Source organism: Microcaecilia unicolor, chromosome 5 (genome assembly GCF_901765095.1).
Source record: "Microcaecilia unicolor chromosome 5, aMicUni1.1, whole genome shotgun sequence".
Taxonomy (NCBI): Eukaryota; Metazoa; Chordata; class Amphibia; order Gymnophiona; family Siphonopidae; genus Microcaecilia; species Microcaecilia unicolor.
Window position 1 is genome coordinate 358,224,802 of NC_044035.1, and position 23,218 is coordinate 358,248,019.

A 23,218-nucleotide genomic window follows, 5' to 3' on the forward strand; every position below is an offset into this window, starting at 1 on the left:
CTAATTACTACTCTGACGGTGAAAACAATACTTCCTCTGCGTACATCGTATGCTGCAGAAGCCGGTATATTTGCAAATGTAAGTGAGATCAAATAAGAATGCTGCCAACAACAATAAAAAAAACAAAACCCCGACAATGTGGATAGAGCAGCTCATAGGTTTGCTTGCTTTGTTTTGGGTGGAAGGGAATGACGGCTGCGCGGAGGCGAGGAAAAGGGAAACGGTCCCAATTGACTTCAGCTTTATGACGTCATCTCGGCTCCTGTTCTGAATCTACCCTCCTTGGCAGCTATGGTGGAACCCGGGACTGAAGCTGCCGTCGCGGACCCGGAGCCCGAACAAATCTGCTTAAAGCGCATCAAGCAGGCGGGGTTCTTCCCCGTCCCACCAGGCGACCGGGTAAGAGCACCGGCGGCTCATTCCAGGAGAAGGAACCAATGAGCCTCCTTAGGCCACATCCCGGGACGTGAAGGTTCCTTCCTGGTGCTGTTGCATGCCGGGAAATGCAAGTTCTGGGCTCTGGTGCATGCTGGAAAGAGCAGTTTGCAGGTCTGGCTGCAGATTCTTCAAGTTCTGATTCATGATGACTGATTGATCTGCTATTTTTGGCAACATGCATAGGGTGCCATTGCAATAAAGTCTGACTGAGGTTACATAGAGGCATATTTTCAAAGCACTTAGCCTCCCAAAGTTCCATAGAAACCTATGGAACTTTGGAAGGCTAAGTGCTTTGAAAATATGCCTCATAGTAACATAGTAGATGACGGCAGAAAAAGACCTGCACAGTCCATCCAGTCTGCCCAACAAGACAACTCATATGTGCTACTTTTTGTGTATACCCTACTTTGATTTGTACCTGTGCTCTTCAGGGCACAGACCGTATAAGTCTGCACTATCTCTGCCTCCCAACCACCGGCTCTGGCACAGACCGTACAAGTCTGTCCAGCACTATCCCCACCTCCCAACCACCAGCCCCGCCTCCTGATCTTGACTAAGCTCCTGAGGATCCATTCCTTCGGCACAGGATTCCTTTATGCTTATCCCACGCATGTTTGAATTCCGTTACCGTTTTCATTTCCACCACCTCCCGCGGGAGGGCATTCCAAGCATCCACTACTCTCTCCGTGTAAGAGCACCGGTTGTGCTACATAGCTTATTGGGTGACATGGGGCACAGGTTTTGCTACATAAGAACATAAGTCTTTCTATACAGGGACAAACCAAAGGTCCACCGAGCCCAGTACAGTGAAACCTTGGTTTGTTTTCGTTGGTTTCGGATTTTGTTGATTTTTTTGGACTAGAAATTTGCCTCGGTTTTCGTCGGTTTCAGATTTCGCCGATTGTTTTCGGATGAATTATCGACGAAAACCGAGGTTTCACTGTATCTTATTTCCAACACTGGCCAATCCAGTTTACAAGTGCCTGGCAACATCCCAGAACAGTAAAGCAGATTTTATGCTGCTTATCCTATAAATAAGCAGTGGATTTTCCCAAGTCCATCTTAATAGTGGCTTATGGACTTTTAGGAAGTTATCCAAACCTTTTTTTTTTTTTAAACACTGCTACACTAAGTACATAAGCATCACCATGCTGGGACAGACCAAGGGTCCATCGAGCCCAGCACCCTGTCACCGACAGCGGCCAAAAGAACAAGCAATTTGTCCCGCCCATCCTAGAAATACTGTATTCCCTCGTCCATTCAATAACATTCTATGGCTTTTTCCTCCAGGAAGCTGTGCAACCCCTTTTTGAAGTCTGCTAAGTTAACCACCTTTTCCGGCAGCGAATTCCAGAGTTTAACTACGCATTGAGTGAAGAAAATTTTCCTCCGATTTGTTTTAAATTTACCACGCTGCAGCTTCATCGCATGCCCCCTTGTCCTAGTATTTTTGGAAAGTGTAAACAGACGCTCCACATCAACCCGTTCCATTCCACTCATCTTATAGACCTCTATCATATCTCCCCTCAGCCTCCTTTTCTCAAAGCTGAAGAGCCCCAGCCTCTTCAGCCTATCCTGATAGGGAAGCCGTCCCATCCCCTGTATCATCTTTGTCGCCCTTCTCTGCACCTTTTCCAATTCCACTATGTTTTTTTTTTAAGTGCGGCGACCAGAATTGCACACAATACTCGAGGTACGGTCGCACCATGGAGCGATACAGTGGCAGAATAATATCCTTATTTTTGTTTTCCATCCCTTTCCTAATGATACCCAACATTCTATTTGCTTTCCTAGCCGCAGCAGCACATTGAGCAGAAGTTTTCAACGTATCATCAACGTGACTCCCAACGCTGAACCTTGCAAGACGTAGTTATAGTTTGGGTTCCTCTTTCCCACATGCGTCACTTTGCACTTGTTCACATTAAACGTCATCTGCCATTTAGACGCCCAGTCTCCCAAGGTCCTCTTGTAGTTTTTCACAATCTTCCCGCGATTTGACTACTTTGAATAACTTTGTGTCATCAGCAAATTTGATTACCTCACTAGTTACCCCCATCTCTAGGTCATTTGTGAATATGTTAAAAACCCCGCTAACGACTTCCGGTGGAGACGAGCAGCGAGATGGACGTCGCGTTGTGAGCTCCATTCCGCCCAAATGAAGCCCCGATTTTAAAATCAACGGACTCGCTCTCAAAAGACCCAGTGAGCAAGGAGGACGCCTGGGGCACAGACGAGCACGGAAGCGGCACTGCTGGCGCTATCTCTAACATAAAAGAAAAACAACTTTGAAATGAAATCGAGCGGTTCCAAGATGGCGGCGGCAGAGAGTGCCCGGAGCTTTTAAAGAATATACTAGGTGGCTAACAGGAGAGACGGGAGTCCCGACGGAAGGGGGAAGGCCGGATGCTGCTGCAGGAACAGAGACAGTGAGTACCTGCTTTTGGGATCGGGGCAAGGAGCCGTCAGACCAGCTGTGGCAAAAGTGGTAGAAAAAAGGCATCTCAGGAGCTGGAGGAGTGGAGGAACATCAGCTAAGGGGCAAGCTCTTTCAGCGGCTGTACTCGCACAACTGGCAGATACATTCCCGGGTTAGAGGGAAGAAATTTTAGCAGAGTGGACTTATTGCACTGCTTTTATGCGCCTGAATTGGCCTGCTAATTAAAGTGACAACTCTGCGTATGCAGATACGATAACGCGAGGTGGTGGGTTGAAGGCCCAGTATAACTGTTCCACGGCACCTGAGGCCCCGAATATAAACGAGGCTTGGGCAGAGGCCAATTGTCAAATAGCAATCGAGCTGTTCGTTGAAGCGCTGGGAGAGTGTCCGAGAGCAGTGCTGCTGAATGTATGGAGCAATATTTGAAACCCAGGCCTTCTGGAATCACCCGTAGAGGCACAAAATTTGATAAAGAAAGACCCTCATCTCCTAAGCCCAGCCATAAAATGGCGGACTTGAAAGGTACAGCTGAGGGAGAATTCACTGATAAACAACTGGCGCAAATAACAGCAGCGGTGAGCGCAGCTCTCAACCCAAGATTCGACATGTTGGCCGGAAAATTAAAGAATTTGGAATCCTCAGGGGCCGAAACGGAGAAGAGAGTAGGAGAGGCGGAGAACCGGATAGCAGCAGTGGAGGACTCCAGCTCCCAGAACACACAGGAGGTTGCCAGGTTCAGGACTCAACTTAAGTTGCAACAAGAAAAAATGGAAGACATGGAAAATCGTGCCAGGAGATGCAACTTGAGAATTGTGGGCATTCCTGAAAAGGTCCCAGAAAGGCTACTTGGACAGTTACTAGAACAGTGGTTGAAAAAAGAGTTAGCCCTATCAGACAGCCGAGGGGAGTTGTGCATCGAGCGGGCCCATAGGCTAGGGCGTTGGCAACCAAATTTGCAGAGACCGCGAATTGTCATCATTAAAGTGCTTAACTACCTGCATAAAGAAGAAATATTGCGAGGATTCCGGGCGAGGCGCGACTCTCTTCAATATGAGGGTTCCCCAATAAAGATCTTTCAGGACTACTCGGCAGGAGTACAGGAACAAAGACGCCGTTTTCATCCCATATGCTCCACACTGGTTGCCAAGAGCACCAGATTTATGTTACTTTACCCAGCTATTTTGAAGATTCAGCATGGAAACCAGTGGAGATCCTTCCAAACTGTTCAAGAAGCTCAAAAGTTCATAGACGTGGAAATGAAAGAACCAGACACATGACTTTGCAGTAGAGTCCGAGCCGAGACAGACACCTAGGGGAGTCTTCCCGTTGGTGAAAGAGGACATGGGGATCATACCCGCATGCTATGGTATATGGTGGGAGATGTACTGAAAGTTCAAGTTACAGATCTAAAGGTTATTGTTGTTCAGCAGTTAAGGTTAATATGGGACGAGTCCAAGGGACTCCGGTACATGTTGGGGGATGGGGTCATAGGAACCCCGGACTTACAATGCCGTTGATTGCTTTAAGGGGTGTAGATTAAGGGACCAGATGGTTACAGATAACTTAGGGGCTTCAAAGGGCGAGAGAAGTCAAGGGCATGGAAGGGGCTTGGGAGAGTGACAAAGAGGGTAGAGGGGGGAGGGGTAGAGGGGGGAGGGGGGGAGGGGAGGGATGGAGAGGGAGGGGAGGGGTTGGGTGGGAGGGAGAGACAAGATTTGGGAAGGGAACATGGTGTTTGTATACATGTAGTGATGGTATGATTGACATATGGTGTGGTGCAAGAGTAATGACAGATTGGAAAGTGGAGCGGGAGGGGTGGTGGCTGGGACACCTCTCCGCAAAGATTGCGGGAAGAATGCAGGGCAGTATTAACGAACGAGTAGAGATTACAAGACTCCATTACAAGTAGTAACTTGGAATGTAGGGGGCATCCACTCGCCCATTAAACGGCAGAAAATTCTAAAAATCCTTAATGATCAAAAGACATCAATTGCATTTTTGCAGGAGACACATTTGACAGGTATAGAACATGCTAAATTGAAACGATGGTGGGTGGGAGACATTTTTGAATCCCCAGCAGTGGGGGGGGAAAGGAGGAGTGATTACACTAGTACGGAAAGGTATACATGTGAAAGTCAATCAGGTGGTAGGAGATGCTGGGGGCAGATACGTGTTGGCATCTGTAGTATTGGACAGACAACCAATCTTGCTTTGCAATATTTATGCGCCAAATACATTTGACCAGCGCTTTTATAGACAGCTCATTAGTGCTATGCAAGGGTTGGGAGGAGCCCCGATCATAATGGGGGGCGACTTTAATGAAGTCGCGGACCCGACACTGGATAGGTCTGGCTCAGGTGGGAAAGGGAGAGCTAGGCCAGGGAAGGGAATAGTAGCACTGGAGGAAGCTTTTGCAGTAGTAGATGTGTGGAGAACTTTGAACCCTCTTGAGAAGGACTATACCCATTTATCGAGGGCCCATGCTACTTTGTCTCGTATCGACTATATATTTGTAACCACAGACATCTTCACACAGGTGGACACAGCAAAAATAGGGCCAATAGTGGTTTCCGATCATGCCTGGGTAATGGTGAGGTTGGAGTTGGACGAAGGGATAAGAGAGGATTACATGTGGAGATTCCCAACCTGGCTTTATAGGGATGGGCAATTCTTACCCCATCTGACTAAGTGCTGGGAAGAATTTGGCATTAATAATGAGAATCATAGGACGGACCTGGTGCTTTATTGGGAAACAGCTAAAGCAGTGCTTAGAGGGGAGATTATAGCTTATGTAAGCTTTAAGCGGAAAATGAGGCGACAAGAAATTCTTAGATTAGAAAGGAGAGTAACCAAATTGAGACGTCAGTACGGCGCGGGACATACTCAGAGCCTCCGAGTGCAGTTATTAGAGGCCCAACAGAGCCTTAACGAGTTGTTGCACCGCACAGTTAAAAAATCCCAGGCTTACTATAAATACCAGCTTTACAAATTTGCAAACAAGGGAGGGGGCTTCCTGGCGAAGGTCATGGGCAGAAAAGTAGGTAATCAAAAGATACTCTCACTAAGGGACCACCGGGGGTCACTAGTGCACAAGGACAGTGAAATCTCGGGAGTATTTAAAGACTTCTTTGAACAGTTGTATAAACGACAGGAGGATCTGGTCAGGCCTGGTGAGACATACTTGGCTAGTGTTGATTTACCTCAAATAGAGGAGGAGGAGTTAAGGGTGTTGAATGCAGATATCACTGTAGATGAAGCTATGTGGGTGATCAAGCAAAGTCCTTTGGGGAAGGCACCGGGCCCTGATGGAATGAGGAATGAGTTTTATAAGTTATTGCAGGCAGAAATCAGCCCGGTGCTGACTGAGGTATTTAACTTAATTGTTCAACAAGGATCTTTACCACTATATATGAACCAGGCCCATATAACAGTACTGCTTAAACCTGGTAAAACAGCTCTACACCTGGAGTCATATCGACCAATCTCGCTTTTAAACTCAGAAACCAAGTTTTTGGCCAAATTGCTAGCTAATAGATTGGCCAGATACCTCCCCTCTTTGGTAGAAGAGCCACAAGCAGGATTTGTCCAGGGTAGGAAAATAGCAAAGAATATGAGGAGAATACTTGTAGCGTTAGAGAAAGCACACAGGGAAAGACAGTCAACCATGTTAATCAGTTTTGACGCCGAAAAGGCTTTTGATCGGGTGGATTGGGGATTCCTACTAGAAACACTAAAAGCATATGGAATGGCTGGGTTCTTCGTGCAGGCGATTAGAACCCTGTACACCGATCCAAGAGCGAGAGTCCTTGTCAATGGTTTAGCTTCGGACTGGTTCCCCATTGGTCGAGGTACATGCCAGGGTTGTCCTCTCTCACCTTTACTTTTTGTCCTAACACTTGACCCGTTGATACGGGAGATATGTAATAACGTAGACATAAAGGGTGTACAGATACAAGACCGGGAATTTAAAATAGCAGCTTTTGCAGATGACTTACTGGTGTTAATAACAAACCCCATGAACTCTCTGGGGCACTTAATGGACAGTATAAAGGAATATGGGGACTTTTCTGGATTTCATTTAAATTTGATAAAATCGGAGGCCTTAGTGAGTTCAGACGTTAGGAAGGCAGATTGGGAACAGTTCCCATTACGGTGGGCGACGGGGTAATTCCGATACTTAGGCATTCAATTGACATTGGATCCGGCTCAGATATACGCTGCCAATGTTCCGCACTTGTTGCGAGACACGGGGGAGCAGTTAAACAGGTGGAGCTCTCTGCCATTGACACTCTTGGGCCGGATCCATTTGTATCGCATGCTGGTGTTCCCGAAATGGTTATATGTCCTGCAGGTGTTACCAATACGGCTATGGAAAAAAGATCTTCGGGTACACCAGAGACAGGTGGCACGATTTTGTTGGGCTGGAAGGAAACCAAAACTCAAATGGGAGTATCTTAATGGGGCCCAGGCGAACGGGGGCCTGGGGATTCCTAATATGCGCATATACAATCAAGCATGCCTCTTAAGGCATTTAGGAGATTGGGTCATGGGCACGAACAATTACACAGATGTACAATTAGAGAGACTGCATTTCAGCCCCTGGCATTTCAATTACTTATTACATGCAAAAGTCAGAAATCTTCCACAGCACGTAAAGCATAGTCCGCTTTTACAGCCTTTAAGATATCTGTGGAAAGAGATAACGAAACTTTGGAAGCACAGCTCAGAGAGTAGTGTGCTGCTGCCAATTATGGGTAATGCGGAGTTCTCACCTGGGAGAGAAAGTAAATTTTTTCAAGATCTGGGGAAGCAGGGTGTCATACTATTGGAAAACTTTCTACAAGCGGATGGGACCGTTATGGCTTATTCAGAGTTTGAGAGGCACTATGCCGGGGGAATGTTGGCGAAATTAGCCTATTTCCAACTTTCACACTACATACATGAGCTCCCCACTGCAAGTCTCCTACCAGGCTTTGGGAAGGACATTAGGGAGCTTCTAGCTGGGGATGCAGTAGGACAGATCTCGGTGTCAGGGTTCCACAAGGTACTGGAGGGGAAGCAACCAAAAAGAGATGTTAGGATGGTAGTGGAAAGATGGAGTCGAGAGGTGAAAGACCAAATAACAGAAGGGAAGATATTAGCGGCGCTCCAAGGAGGGATAAGGGTGGTGCATAGTGCTGAGTTGCAGGAGTGCCATTTTCGTACCATACATAGAGCATATTTTTCAGTTAAACAGGCATGGCATGCAGGAGTGGTAGAAACACATAAGTGTCCCAAATGTGCAGAAGTAAACGCATCATTTAGTCATGGTTTGTGGCAATGTAGAGAGATACGGGGGTTCTGGGCAGCCCTCTCCAGGTTTCTGGGTTGGGTTCTAGGATATCGGGTGGACCTGTCCTTTGAAAGGGTGATACTGAGCTCTATGACGACATGGCACAAAGGAACGTTAGAAGAAAAGATGTTTCTTAGTAAACTTTGTATTCTGGGGAAAAAATGTATCCTAAATTGCTGGACAACAGATAGAGGACCCTCATACTGGTATTGGAGAAATAGGCTCCATGAACTTATGTTATGGGAAATGCAGGACGCCCGTAATACACCAAAGAGGCGTCAACGATTTATAAAAATTTGGGGGGCATACCTACACAAAATATCACCACGAGCACGGAGCCACGTTCTGAACACATTGGGCTAGCCTGTATACATGGAAAGCATATAACTAGAAACATGAGATAAAATCAAAAGTCAGATATCACTAATGGGTGGACGAGTTCCCTGGTAAAAGAGGGGGAGGGGGGTAAACATAAACAAATGATTTGCGGCTCATACCATTACTATTCAAAATTGTGAGACAAAACATGTACCCTTCAACAATGGTTAAAGGGAGGGGGGAGGGATAAGGAAAGGGGGGGGGGGGGAAGGATGGGGGTTCAGGGGGAAAGGGGGAAAGAGAGGAAAGCCCAAAATGACAATATAACGGATAATGAATAGTTACATATCAGAAGTGCCATGGTATGAGCAATAGCTCTGGAATTTAAATGATGTAAAGTGGCAGAGCATTACTGATTGCAGAAAGATAACGAGTGGATGGACCCAGGAAGGGGGGGGGAAACGATACCCGTTTGATGACAGAGGATAACCAAATGTGTTAGTTATTTGTTTCTACATGGACAAGTACAGGTATTTCCTCAAATGGAATGTGGTAACTATCTGGTAATGTCATTGGGGAAACAGCGTTGAAGTATTAGAGGTAACTATGAGGGGGGGAAGGGAGGGATCCCACTGAGTCTATAAGAACACAAGGCTCGGCTAGGAGATAGATGGGATGGGTGGGAGGGAGGAGGGGAGAAAATGTTGTAAAAAGTTTGATGATGGATGTTGTCATTGTTTTGTAAGATTGGAAGTCTTGAGGTAACACTGTGTGTACCCCTGACTATTGTTGTGATAATTTATGTTTATCATCAATAAAACTGTTGAAACATAAAAACCCCGCTAACAACCCTTCTCCATTGCGAATATTGACCTTTTAGTCCTACTCTCTGTTTCCTATCTTTCAACCAGTTTTTAATCCACAGTAAGACACTACCTCCGATCCCATGTCCCTCTAATTTCCTCTGTAGTCTTTCATGAGGGAGCTTATCAAACGCCTTCTGAAAATCTAGATACACAATATCAACCGGCTCACCTTTGTCCACATGTTTGTTTACCCCTCCAAAGAAATGCAGCAGATTGGTGAGGCAAGACTTCCCTTCACTAAATCCATGTTGACTTTGTCCCATTAGTCCATGCTTTTGAACGTGCTCTGTAATTTTGTTCTTGATTATAGTCTCTACCATTTAGCCCGGCACTGACATCAGACTCACCGGTCTATAATTTCCCGGGTCTCCTCTGAACCTTTTTAAAATATCGGCGTTACATTGTCCACCCTCCAATCTTCCGGTACCACGCTCGATTTTAAGGATAAATTACAAATCAATAACAGTAGCTCCGCCAGCTCATTTTTTAGTTCTATCAGTACCCTAGGGTGAATACCATCCGGTCCAGGAGATTTGCTACTCTTCTGTTTGCAGAACTGCTCCATTACGTCTTCCAGATTTACAGATATTTCACTAAGTTTTCCCGACTCTTCAGCTACGAATACCCTGTCTGGCACCGGTATCCCACCCAAATCTTCCTCGGTGAAGACCGAAGCAAAGAACTCATTTAGTTTTTCTACTATTTCTTTGTCTTCCTTGATCGCCCCTTTTACACCCCGGTCATTCAGCAGGCCAACCAATTCTTTTGCCGGTTTCCTGCTTTTAATGTATCTAAAAAAAAATGTTCTTTCAGTTTTCGCCTCTAATGCTATCTTTCTTTCAAAATCCCTCTTTGCCGATCCAAGATGGCCGCGATCTGCTAGGACGTCCCATACCTCGTTCCTGTGATGCCGAAGCGAAGAGGAAAAGTAGCGGGTAGAGCTTCCCCGCTCCCGTCTCCTTTGTCGGGTCCAATTGACCGTTTTATGAGGCCGCGGACAATTGTGCAGCATAGCAGCACTCCGCCGATTGGGAACGCCGGCGAACAGGAGATTTCGGCTTCCCCCGGCTTGGAAACAACGCTGAGTCCTGCAGCGCGAACTCCACCTCCCCAACCGCTCGGCGCAAGCTCCTTCCTCTCTGACCCTACAGGGTCCCCCTTGGAACAAGGCACGGGCCCAGAAGAGCGTTGGGGTGAAGCGTCACTTCTAACTGAGGAAGGAATGGAGGGCATTTTGCCCAAAGAACCGCAGCAAAACGAGAGGAGAGAGACTGAGAGACGGAGTGAAGAAGATGAGCAGACTTCAATAAGGTTTGAATTACCTAAGGAGCTAGTGGCCAAACCAAAGGAAGTAACCTTAGAAGTATTGTGGGACTTGATGTCTAATTTGGGACAAATTTTCCTTAAACAAACTAACGAGCTTTTACCTAGGGTAAAACATGTAGAAACTGATTTACAAAAAGAGGGAGGAGATTAAAGCTTTAAATGAAAAAATTGACCAAAGGATTATGAAAGTCGAAACGTTACAAACTACAATTATAAAAGATGTGACAAATCTCAGACAAAAAATGGAGGTTTTTGATAACTTTACTAAGAATTATAATCTGAGATTTGTCAATTTCCCAAGGATACAAACAGTTCTCCCTCTGGATATGCTGAAACGATATTTCCGTGAAGTTTTTAACATCTTGGAAAAGGATATTCCACCCTTTTCCCAAGTATACTATGTCCCAGAGAGGAACATTAATCCAGATAATGAAAAACCGTTGGATATTTCTCTTTTGCTTGAGACCTCTGACTCCCAGCTGGCGACTGCTGCTACATTAGTGGCGACAGTCGCATTGATTCCTGATAAGAATTGGATCTTCCGTCTTTTTTTCCGCAATAAGGAGAAACCCTTTATGGGTTTTAAAATTATGTTATTTCCTGATGTCTCGAAAGAGACAAGACGACAGAGGAAACAATTTTTGCTCCTCAAGCCCGAAGTTTTGCACTTGGGGGGGGTACCTTTTTTCTTAGATACCCCTGCAAGTGCATAATAAGGCTGGGAGGCAAGAAGTATATGTTTACTGAACCTGCTCATGTGTCACCACTTTTAGCCTCAGTTAAATTGGAGAAGCAACATTAAAAGGTGCACAATTTCTTAGCAGAGATTAATTTCCTTTATTTTCTCCTTTGTTATATTTCTCCCTTAGATTCCTAAAATCTTGGATCTCCTTTTATGGACTTGAGTGTCTTTGAATTTTGAAAGTGTAATGAGTTAATTGCTCTTTCTTTTCCTGTGTAAAAGATTTCCTATTTGATTGACACTTTCCTAAACAAGAAGTTTCTTGTAAATTTTGATTAAATGAATAAATAAATAAATAAATAAAAAATCCCTCTTTGCCTTTCTTATCAGCGCTTTGCATCTGACTTGACATTCCTTATGCCGCTTCTTATTTTCCTCATTCGGTTCACCTCTCCCCTCTCCAGTCGGTTCAAAACTCTGCTGCCCGTCTCATCTTCCGCCAGGGTCGCTTTACTCATACTACCCCTCTCCTCAAGACCCTTCACTGGCTCCCTATCCGTTTTCGCATCCTGTTCAAACTTCTTCTACTAACCTATAAATGTACTCACTCTGCTGCTCCCCAGTATCTCTCCACACTCGTCCTTCCCTACACCCCTTCCCGTGCACTCCGCTCCATGGATAAATCCTTCTTATCTGTTCCCTTCTCCACTACTGCCAACTCCAGACTTCGCGCCTTCTGTCTTGCTGCACCCTATGCCTGGAATAAACTTCCTGAGCCCCTACGTCTTGCCCCATCCTTGGCCACCTTTAAATCTAGACTGAAAGCCCACCTCTTTAACATTGCTTTTGACTCGTAACCACTTGTAACCACTCGCCTCCACCTACCCTTCTCTCTTCCTTCCTGTGCACATTAATTGATTTGATTACTTTATTTTTTGTCTATTAGATTGTAAGCTCTTTGAGCAGGGACTGTCTTTCTTCTATGTTTGTGCAGCGCTGCGTATGCCTTGTAGCGCTATAGAAATGCTAAATAGTAGTAGTAGTAGTAGTAATTTTCTGAAGGATTCCTTTTTAGCTCCAATAGCCTCCTTTACCTCACTTTTTAACCATGCAGGCTGTCATTTGGTTTTCTGTCCTCCTTTTCTGATACGTGGAATATGTTCGGCCTGGGCCTCCAGGATGGTGTTTTTGAACAGCATCCACGCCTGTTGTAGGTTTCTTACCCTCTCAGTTACTCCTCTAAGTTGTTTTTTTTACCGTTTTTCTCATTTTATCAAGGCTTCCTTTTTTAAAGTTAAATGCTAACATATTTGACTTCCTATGTTTACCTTTTTGAAAGCAAATTTCAATGGCAATCATGTTATGATTGCTGTTTTTACCACATTTTCTGGCAAAATGCTGGAGGAGTGGCCTAGTGGTTAGGATGGTGGACTCTGGTCCTGGGGAACTGAGGAACTGAGTTTGATTCCCATGTCAGGCACAGGCAGCTCCTTGTGACTCTGGGCAAGTCACTTAACCCTCCATTGCCCCATGTAAGCCGCATTGAGCCTGCCATGAGTGGGAAAGCGCAGGGTACAAATGTAACAAAAATAAAATAGATACTATTGGAGATTCTACATGGAATGTTGCTACTCTTTGAGATTTTACTTGGAATGTTGCTACTATTGGAGATTCTACATGGAATGTTGCTATTCCACTAGCAACATTCCATGTAGAAGGCTGCGCAGGCTTCTGTTTCTGTGAGTCTGACATCAGACTCACAGAAGCAGAAGCCTGCGCGGCCACATTGGTGATCTGCAAGGGCCGACTTCTACATGGAATGTTGCTAGTGGGACCCTGGGCAAGTCACTTATCCCTCCATTGCCCCATGTAAGCCGCATTGAGCCTGCCATGAGTGGGAAAGCGCGGGGTACAAATGTAACTAAAACAAAAATAAAAGAATTCCAGAGTGTACTTACAGGTTGAGTGAAGAAATATTTTCTCCTATTTGTTCTAAATGTACTACTTGGTGGCTTCGTTGCGTGTCCCCTAGTCCTTGTATTTTTGGAAAGAGTAAACAAACGATTCACATCTACCATTTCCACTCTATTCAGTACCCTAGCCACTTTAGCCTTTCCTCATAGGGAAGTCGTCGCATGCCCATTATCAAATCCCTTTTTTATTTCTGCTATAAAAATGGAGGGAACAGTGGATTCCTAGACCAGTACCCCGTCTCTGATGCAATGCGTCTTCTGAGAATAATGGAGTTAATGGTATTAGTGAAGCCCGGAGATACCGATGGGCCTCCCTTGTTATTTATTTATCATAGCCCAATCGTTCTGCTGTTACTTGACTTCATTAAAATCTCCCCTTAAGCATCCTGAAAATCACCCCCTCTGTTTATAAGGTTTGGCCATGCTAATGTCACTTTATGGAAGGTGAGGGTAGTGGTGGGATTGCTGGTTTTAGGAAGCGTGTCATGCTCAGTCTCCAGTAACTACGTTTCTCTGTTTTCAGCTGGGTCGTTGCCGCAGTGTCAAAGAGTTTGAGAAGCTGAATCGGATTGGCGAGGGTACCTATGGTATTGTGTGTAAGTAATATCACTTGCCTCTCCCTCATCACTGGACCAGAAGTTTGTAAGATAGTCACAAAGGTTTTTTTTTTCCCCCCATTTTGGGGGTAATTTTGTAAACTGTTGTCTGCGTGTTAATCCCACAGGAATAAACTCATTAATTGTATATGTGTGTACTGAGGTATAAAGTAGGTGCACTGCATTTCAAAGTAGTTCTCACTATGACACATTGCCAGGGGAGTAACGTGGGCAGACTTAAGAACATAAGCACTGCCATATTGGGACTGACTGAAAGTCAGTCCATCAAGCCCAGTATCCTGTTTCCATCAGTGGCCAATCCAGGTTACAAGTACCTGGCAAGATCTCAAAAACAGTACAATACATTTTATGCTGCCTATCCTAGAAATAGGCAGTGGGTTTTCTCCAAGTCCATCTTAATAATTGCTTATGGACTTTTCTTTTAGGAAAGTATCTAAACCTTTTTTAAACCCTGCTAAGCTAACTGCTTTTACCACATTCTCTAACAACGAATTCCAGAGTTTAATTACATGTTGAGTGAAGAAATATTTTCTCTGATTTGTTTTATATTTATTTATTAGGATTTATTTACTGCTTTTTTTTAAATAATTCACTCAAGGTGGTGTACAGTAAGAATAAATTAAACATAAGCAATAGACAATTACAGCAGTAAAAATATTAAAATATCAATACAAAGTATGGCATAGTAAACTACTTACAATGTCAACACAGTACATTTTCTTCTTTCTAGCTTCATTGCATGCCCCCTAGTCACAGTATTCTTGGAAAGCATAAACAAGTGATTTATGTCTTTTCACTTAATAAACTTGTGATCTTCAGTACACGTCCTTCCATTCTTTGGCATCCGTGGTCCAGCTCCCACTTTTTTGTCTTATACCTGTTCCACTCCACTCATTATTTTATAGACTTCTTTTGATATCTCCCTTTAGCCGTCTTTTCTCCATGCTGAAGAGCCCTAGACATTTTAGCCTTTCCTACTATACTACTACTTATCATTTCTATAGTGCTACTAGACATTCGCAGCGCTGTACAATTGAACATGAAGAGACAGTCCCTGCTCGACAGAGCTTACAATCTAATTAGGACAAACAGGACAAATAAGGGATAAGGACAAAGGGTAGAAAGATTCCGGAATCCCAAAGAGTAGCAGCATTCCGTGTGGAATTCCAAAGAGTACCAAGATTCTGGAATCCCAAAGACTACTACTACTACTTATCATTTCTATAGCGCTACTAGACATACGCAGCGTTGTACACTTGAACATGAAGAGACAGTCCCTGCTCGATAGAGCTTACAATCTAATTAGGGCAGACAAACAGGACAAATAAGGGATAAGGACAAAGAGTAGCAAGATTCCAGAACCCCAAAGAGTAGCAACATTCCGTGCGGAATTCCAAAGAGTACCAAGGTTCTGGAATTCCAAAGACTACTACTACTACTTATCATTTCTATAGCGCTACTAGACATACGCAGCGCTGTACACTTGAACATGAAGAGACAATCCCTGCTTGACAGAGCTTACAATCTAATCAGGACAAATAAGGGATAAGGGAATTAATAAGGTGGGAAAGATAAAACACGCAAGGGTACTGTACAAGTGAATAGGGATTAGGGAGTTAAAAGCAGCATAAAAAAGTGGGCTTTTAGCCTAGGTTTGAAGACAGCCAGAGATGGAGCTTGACGTACAGGCTCAGGGAGTCTGTTCCAGGCATATGGTGCAGCAAGATAAAAGGAACAGAGTCTGGAGTTGGCAGTGGAAGAGAAGGGTACAGAGAGAGATTTACCCAATGAACGGAGTTCCTGGGGAGGAATGTAGGGAGAGATGAGAGTGGAGAGGTACTGAGGAGCTGCAGAGTGAATGCACTCGTAAGTCAATAAGAGGAGTTTGAACTGTATGCGGAAATGGATAGGAAGCCAGTGAAGTGACTTGAGGAGAGGGCTAATATGAGCATAATGACACTGGCGGAATATTAGTCGTGCAGCAGAATTTTGAACAGATTGAAGAGGAGAGAGATGGCTAAGTGGGAGACCTGTGAGAAGCAAGTTGCAATAGTCTAAGCGAGAGGTGATAAGAGTGTGGATGAGGGTTCTGGTAGCGTGCTCAGAAATGAAAGGACAAATTTTGGTGATATAGAGAAAGAAATGACAGGTTTTAACAGTCTGTTGGATATGTGCAGAAAAAGAGAGAGAGGAGTCAAAGATAACTCCAAGGTTACTAGCTGATGAGACAGGGAGGATGAGAGTGTTATCCACAGAGATAGAGAATGGGGGAAGAGGAGAGATGGGTTCAGGGGGAAAGTTAAGAAGCTCAGTCTTGGCCATGTTTAGTTTCAGATGGCGATGAGGAGTGTGGCGATGAGACAGCCAGGCAGCAATGTCAGACAGGCAGGCTGATACTTGGGCCTGGATTCCTCATAGCAAATTCGTCCCATCCCCTTTGTAATTTTCGTCACCCTTCTCTGTACCTTTTCTAATTCCACTATATCTGTTTTATTTATTTATTTATTTATTTTCTGCAATATATATCCCACCTCTTTGCAGGCTCAATTGAGAATTGCACACAGTATTCAAGGTACGGTCGCACCATAGAGCGATATAAAAGCATTATAACGTTTTCATTTTTGCTTTCTATTCCTTTTCTAATAATTCCTAACATTCTATTTGCTTTTTTAGCCGCTGCCCCACACTGAGCAGAGGGTTACAACCTAAATGAGCCAGACTTGTTGAGAAGTCCTTGTTAAAATGGCTCTCCCAGTTGTCAGCCTGTGCTTGCAGTTCCTGGGACTGGAGGGTAATAATCTCCTGTGGGTTCAGCAGAGGGCTCTGACAAACCCTTGGGGCCTCATTTGTTCACATTCACACAACCAAACTTTAATTTTCGGTTTCGGCCAAAAATGTTTAGGTAGTTTCAGTTTTGGCCAAAACTGGAAAAAGCAGTTTTGTTGGCCTCTAATTTGATAGTTTGGGATTATTTTTGTATTTATTGAAAAAAAAAAAAGTCATTATCCTTCAGGTTTTTGTGGTTGTTTATTTTTGGTAGTGTTTTGTCTTTGTTGTCCTGATCTAGTCGTGCAGTTTATTGTTCAAATGTATGTTTCTTATGGTTTGGAGAGTGCGCCACCTACTGGCTGAGCAGATGGGTCAGTGTGATTCTTTACCGAATGTGTATACCTTCTACACCTCTTTGCGACTGTGCTTCACCACAGGCAGGTTTCTGGAAAGACACTATAAATTATTAAAGGAAATTAAACTAAGATACTGACAATTCTTTTTTAGATCGTGCCAGAGACACCAGAACGGATGAGATTGTGGCACTGAAGAAGGTGCGGATGGACAAGGAGAAAGATGGTGAGTCTCAGTGACACCCTGAAATGGAATAAGCAGGGCTCCTGAGGGGCAGGGGAGATGTTTGCTGTGCCCTGTTGAACTCCCATGCTCTCCTTTCCCCTCCACAGGGATCCCCATCAGTAGTCTGCGGGAGATCACCCTGCTGCTGAAGCTTCGCCACCCCAACATTGTTGAACTCAAGGAGGTGGTTGTGGGCAATCACCTGGAAAGGTAACCCTGCCCTGCTGTATCCAGCCAGGGGAGAAGCTTGTCCTTTCATCCCTCATTAAAGGAAAAATCGGGGTGCCGCCGTCCTCGTTCCTCACTCTTCTCATTTTATAGGAACACTAGTAGAAAAGGCCCGTTTCTGACAAAAATGAAATGGGCGCTAGCAAGGTTTTCCTCGGCTCCCCTGCAGCCACCCATGTCCAGCGACCCTCCTCTCCTCCTGCGCCCACTGCAGCCACCCATGTCCAGCGACCCTCCTCTCCCCCTGCGCCCACTGCAGCCACCCATTTCCAGCGACCCTCCTCTTTCCCCTGTCCCCCCTCCTGCCACCCATGTCCAGCGACCCTCCTCTCTCCCCTGCCCCCCCTCCAGCCACCCATGTCCAGCGACCCTCCTCTGGACATGGATCAGCTGCTGTGAGGCATGTTTTTTTTTCCCTCGGGTTCTGAAGTTGACATCATAATGGCTACGGTGATGTCAGCCTGATCTACGGAGCCTAGTAGACCAACTCGGAATGAGCCACGGTCCCAGGCAGCAAGTCAGAATGTTGGAAGTGAGAATTATTATCCAACGTTCTAATGAAGCCTCAAGTCACCCAACATTCTAAAATGTCATGGTGTAGATCGCTTTTTCTCCATGAGTGTCTGCCCCGCCCTCACATCAAACGTGATGACATCAAGGGCGGAGCAGTTACAGTCCACGAATCGCATCGCCCACCCGTTCGTGACGTCAAACGCATCGCCTGTAAGAAAGAAGGGAGGACTACCATCGCCCCACCCTCGCATTACAATGCGATGACGTTGAGGGCGGAGCACTGACACAGGAGGAAGCCAGGGAGGAAAGCAGCATGAACGTGGGAGGGAGGGAGCGAGACAGCCTGAACGTGGGAGGGAGGCTGGCAGGCAGCCTGAACGTCGCTGGGGGGGGGGGGTGTCAACGAATTGCATCACCCACCCGATCGTGACGTCACACGCATCGCCTGCAAGAAAAAAGGGAGGAGTACCATCGCCCCGCCCTCGCGTAACAATGCAATGATGTCGAGGGCGGAGCACTGACATGGGAGGAAGCGAGGGAGCGAGCCAGCCTGAACATGGGAGGGAGTGAGGCAGGCAGGCAGCCTGAACGTCGGAGGAAGGGAGGGAACGAGCCAGCCAGCCTGAACGTCGGAAGGAGCGAGGGAGGGAGCCAGCTTGAGCGTGGCAGTGGGAGGGAGCCAGCTTGAACTTGGCAGTGGGAGGGAGGGCCACAACCCTGAAAGGCAGAGGGAGGGGGGGCCACGACACTGAAACTGGGAGGGGGGAGGGGAGGAAAAAGGGAGGGGAAGGAAAGGGGGGAGGAAAGACACGTAGGAGGGGGAAAGAGGGCGGGAAATGGAGGGGGGGCCCTGCCGCACACTCATTCTTTCTCACACACACACACACTTGCACATTCACTCTGTCTCTCTCTCTCACACAGTCACTCTCACACACACTCTCTCAAACATACACATTCCGATGAAAACCTTGCTAGCGCCTGTTTCATTGGTCTCAGAAACAGGCCTTTCTTTACTAGTATATGATAAGACATGATGGAAAAAAAAAAACCGAGCAGTGATCCACAAGGTAATCTGGTGCAATAAGCCGGAAACCACAGATGGTGAAAGAACAGAGTCTATGAGACACCAGTACGGCACACAGAAGATGATTTTTTGGATAAACACAATCTCATTGAGGCCACTTTTCAGCAAATGTCTGTATCAGGGGTAAAGTTTCAACATTCCATGAAATAAAACTCGCCAAACATCAACAAACAAAACTTGGTCTTCTGTAGAAGATAAACTGCGGCTCGATTTGGATTTGTGTTTATCCAGTAAATCACCTTCTGTGTCCAATACTGATGTCTCATGAACTCCGTCCTTTCACCATCTGTGGTTCCTGGACATTGCACTGGGTCATCTTGTTTATCACCATATACGGAATGATGACAGATGGCAACCAGACGGCCCATTGCGCCTGCCAAGTAAGTTCTCAGTCAACTCTCTGGTGGACATTGACTGACCCTGCTTTCTTTCCCCTCAGTATTTTCCTGGTGATGGGGTACTGTGAGCAGGATCTCGCCAGCCTGCTGGAGAACATGCAGACGCCTTTCTCCGAGGCACAGGTATGGCACCATTACTGTGTGGCTGAACCGGGCCTTACCCAGATTTGTTTAATTGAGAAATTCTATTTCCTTGTCATTGGCAGTAGACGAATCTAGAGACTTGTGGGTTATGACCATCTACCAGCAGATGGATATGGAGAGTACCAAACTGAACTCTGTCCATAGACCATTATTAAATTGACTTGGAAAAATCCACTGCTTATTTCTGGGATAAGCATCATAAAATGTATTGAGCTTTTCTGGGATCTGGCCAGGCATTTGTGACCTGGATTGGCCACTGTTGGAAACAGGATACTGGGCTTGATGGACCTTTGGTCTGTCCCAGTGTGGCAATACTTATGTACATATGGAGCATGGCTCCATCACTGTCTGTACAGCACAGTTTCCTCTTTCCACATGCTGCACTGCTCAGCATTTGGCTGTGGAACACGGTTCTGGCTACACCCAGTGGCCACATCACCACATCTAGCGTGGTCCGCTCGTACTTCTCTGGTCCCACTCTCAGTTTGGTTCTGTCTCAGGATGCTGTTCCCAGTTTCCATTCTGTCAGTTGGAACGGCTCCATGTCTGAATGGGAAGCAAATCTCTCCTTTCTTGGGTGTGGAACGCAGCCCTAGTCCTGAATCTGGTGTCCGAGGCTCCTTTGTGGGGCACAGTTCTATTTCTGATGACGGGGCGAAGCGCCACCCGCTGCCGGTTGAGCACAAGCTTCATCTTTATGTGCCGAGCCTCCTATGCCTGGTGAGCGCGACTCTGTCTCTGCTTGTTGAATGCAGCAGCTCCATCACTGAATGAAGACCACAGCTTCATCTCTGCATGTAGAGCGCATTGCTGTCTCTGAATGTCTCTGTATCATCTCTGTATGTCTAACGACGCTTTCTCTTTCTGAATGCAGAGCATAGCTCCATATCCGAAGGTACAGTGTTCTCTATGGCTGTAGGGCACAGCGCCATCTCAGACTCCGTCTGTGAATATGGGGCACGGCACCATCTCTGTATGCAGAGCAGGACTCTGTCTCTGAGTGTGAGCACTGCTCCATCTCTGAATGGGAAGCATAGCTCCACCTGGGATAATCAGCAAGGCTCCATCTATGAATACAGATCATAGTGCTATCTCAGGGTGTCATTGTAGATAATACGGTGAAATCTTCTGCTCAGTGTGCAGCAACGGCCAAAAAAGCAAACAGGATGCTAGGAATTATTAGGAAAGGGATGGTGAATAAGACCGAAAATACTATAATGCCTTTGTATCGCTGCATGGGTGTCCGCATCTTGAGTATAGCGTTCAGTTGTGGTTGCCGTATCTCAAAAAAGATATAGTGGAATTAGAAAAAGTTCAAAGAAGAGCAACCAAAATGATACAGGGGATGGAAGTCCTCTCGTATGAGGAAAGGCTAAAGAGGTTAGGGCTCTTCAGCTTGGAAAAGAGAAGGTTGAGGGGAGATAGGATTGAGGTCTACAAAATCCTGAGTGGTGTAGAACGAGTAGAAGTAAATCGATTTTTTACTCGTTCCAAAAGTACAAAGACTAGGGGACACTCAAGGAAGTTACATGGAAATACTTTTAAAATAAATAGGTGGAAATATTTTTTCATTCAACAAATAGTTAAGCTCTGGAACTCTTTGCTGGAGGAGGTGGCAACAGCGGTTAGCGTATCTGGGTTTAAAAAAGGTTTGGATAAATTCCCGGAGGAAAAGTCCATAGTCTGCTATTGAGACAGACGTGGGAAGCAACTGCTTGTCCTGGGATTTGTAGTATGGAGTGTTGGCACGATTTGGGTTTCTGCCAGGTACTTGTGACCTGGCTTGGCCACTGTTTGGAAAACAAGATACTGGGCTAGATAGACCACTGGTCTGACCCAGTATGGCTACTCTTATGTCCTTATAGCTTCATCTCTGCTGCTTCCGTATCGCTCCAGGACAGTTGGCTCCGTTTCTGTTTAAGGGACACAGCTTCCTCCTGGGTTTTGAGGCACGACTCCTTCTCCTACTCTGCATGTATGCCCAACTCCACCTCTGAGGACGAGGCGAGGTTTCCTTGCAGAAGTGGATCACCTTCATCCTTGGAGTTGTCCAAAGCTCTGTCTCTGGAAACAACGTCTGGATGTGTGGTTCAGTTTCATTGCTGATTACGGAGCACCTGCTCCTTGTCTGGCTCTGGGATGCAGCTTTGTCTCTGGATGAGGAGAATTGCAGCGTTCATGGAGGTGGAAGTGCACCTATCTCTGAATGCGCACAACAGCTTCAACACTGTTCCGTATCTTACTCTTGGACTGGTCTCATCCTTGTCATCTGTGACTTTCCCACTGGTATTCTGTAGTTCATAGCTCAGCCCTTTCTGTGCGGAATGTTGCTAGCTGGAGTCGTATTTCAGCTTATCTTATGTCTATAAGGTTCTGCTTGGCTCTGAGCCTAGGGTGCAGGTCTCATCCTATCCTGGGCCTCGGCCCTACCATGCAACAGGATCCTCTCTGTCTTATGTCGGAGTTCTCCTGTGGGTCTTCATGCTCAAACTGGCTCCATCTCTTGCATGGTCAGCGTGACTCCGACTCCAGCTCAGTATTTTTTGCTTGGTTCCATCGCTGATTTGAAATCCTTATTAGTGGAGTCAAGAGTGACTCATTGTCGCCTGTGGTAGTTTCCACATTTCCGTTTCCATTAATCTGCTGTTGTTTCCTGTATTCTTCAGGAGGAAATCGTCCTGGGAGTTATATCGAGGTCACTGTGGGCCTTTTTGGTACCTTCAGGCCACCAATGGATGTCCGGGCATGGTGTCCCTTCCTGCTCCTGGTAGGCCCCAGTCGGGGCAGTGCAGCCTATTATGCAGCCATAGCTCACTGGAGTTGGGTGCCTATTGTTTGGGCATATGTCCTACGGGCGTGTCTCCTCTTCATTCTCTTCTATGACTGTCCCCTGAATTGTCCTTGTGACACACGTTTTCCAGACCTTGTCCGGTTGATGGTTTTGGCTAGGTCTAAGGCATCCTTCGGGGCATCAGTTCTTTCCACAGCTGTTTCCACCCTACTTATGGACAGCTTTGCTACATCCCAAAAGTCTCTGGATTTGTCTGCTGCCGGACAAGGAAGGAAAAATTAGGTCGTACCTGATCATTTTCTTTCCTTTAGTCACAGCAGATGAATCCAAAGTCCTACCCTTTCATGAGGTTGACACTATCAGTTCAGTCTTTTTTTCTGCTTAGGTTTCTTGCTGTGGTTGCCTGTGTGTAGTTTTGCTAGTTGACAAGTTTATGTCTCATTTCTGTGAGGAGGGAGAAATGTTTGCCTTCTTTGTTATGAGAAATACTGACTGACAAAGGAGGATACCATCCTATGTGGTAGAGTTCAGTTTTGTACTCTCTATCTCCACCTGCTGGTGGATGGTCATAACCTACAAGTCTCTGAATTTATCTGCAGTCACTAAAGGAAAGAAAACGATCAGGTAAGACATAATTTTTTCTTGAATTAAACCCTATTCCACTCAGTCTACTGGGATTAACGGTAACCATTCAACATGACATTATACTGAGTGCTGGTGGCG

General features: G+C 45.8%; 1 protein-coding gene across 1 annotated transcript in view; it reads left to right on the forward strand.

Moving 5' to 3' along the window:
• Positions 1–257: 257 nt before the first annotated feature.
• CDK10 (cyclin dependent kinase 10) overlaps positions 258–23,218 on the forward strand; it is a 31,944-nt gene continuing 8,983 nt past the window's right edge. The window contains exons 1-5 of the mRNA XM_030204613.1: positions 258–399; positions 13,896–13,968; positions 17,266–17,337; positions 17,445–17,547; positions 19,602–19,683. Coding sequence (XP_030060473.1) covers positions 292–399; positions 13,896–13,968; positions 17,266–17,337; positions 17,445–17,547; positions 19,602–19,683 — 438 coding nt within the window. The 5' untranslated portion in view covers positions 258–291. The remainder of the gene's footprint in view (positions 400–13,895; positions 13,969–17,265; positions 17,338–17,444; positions 17,548–19,601; positions 19,684–23,218) is intronic.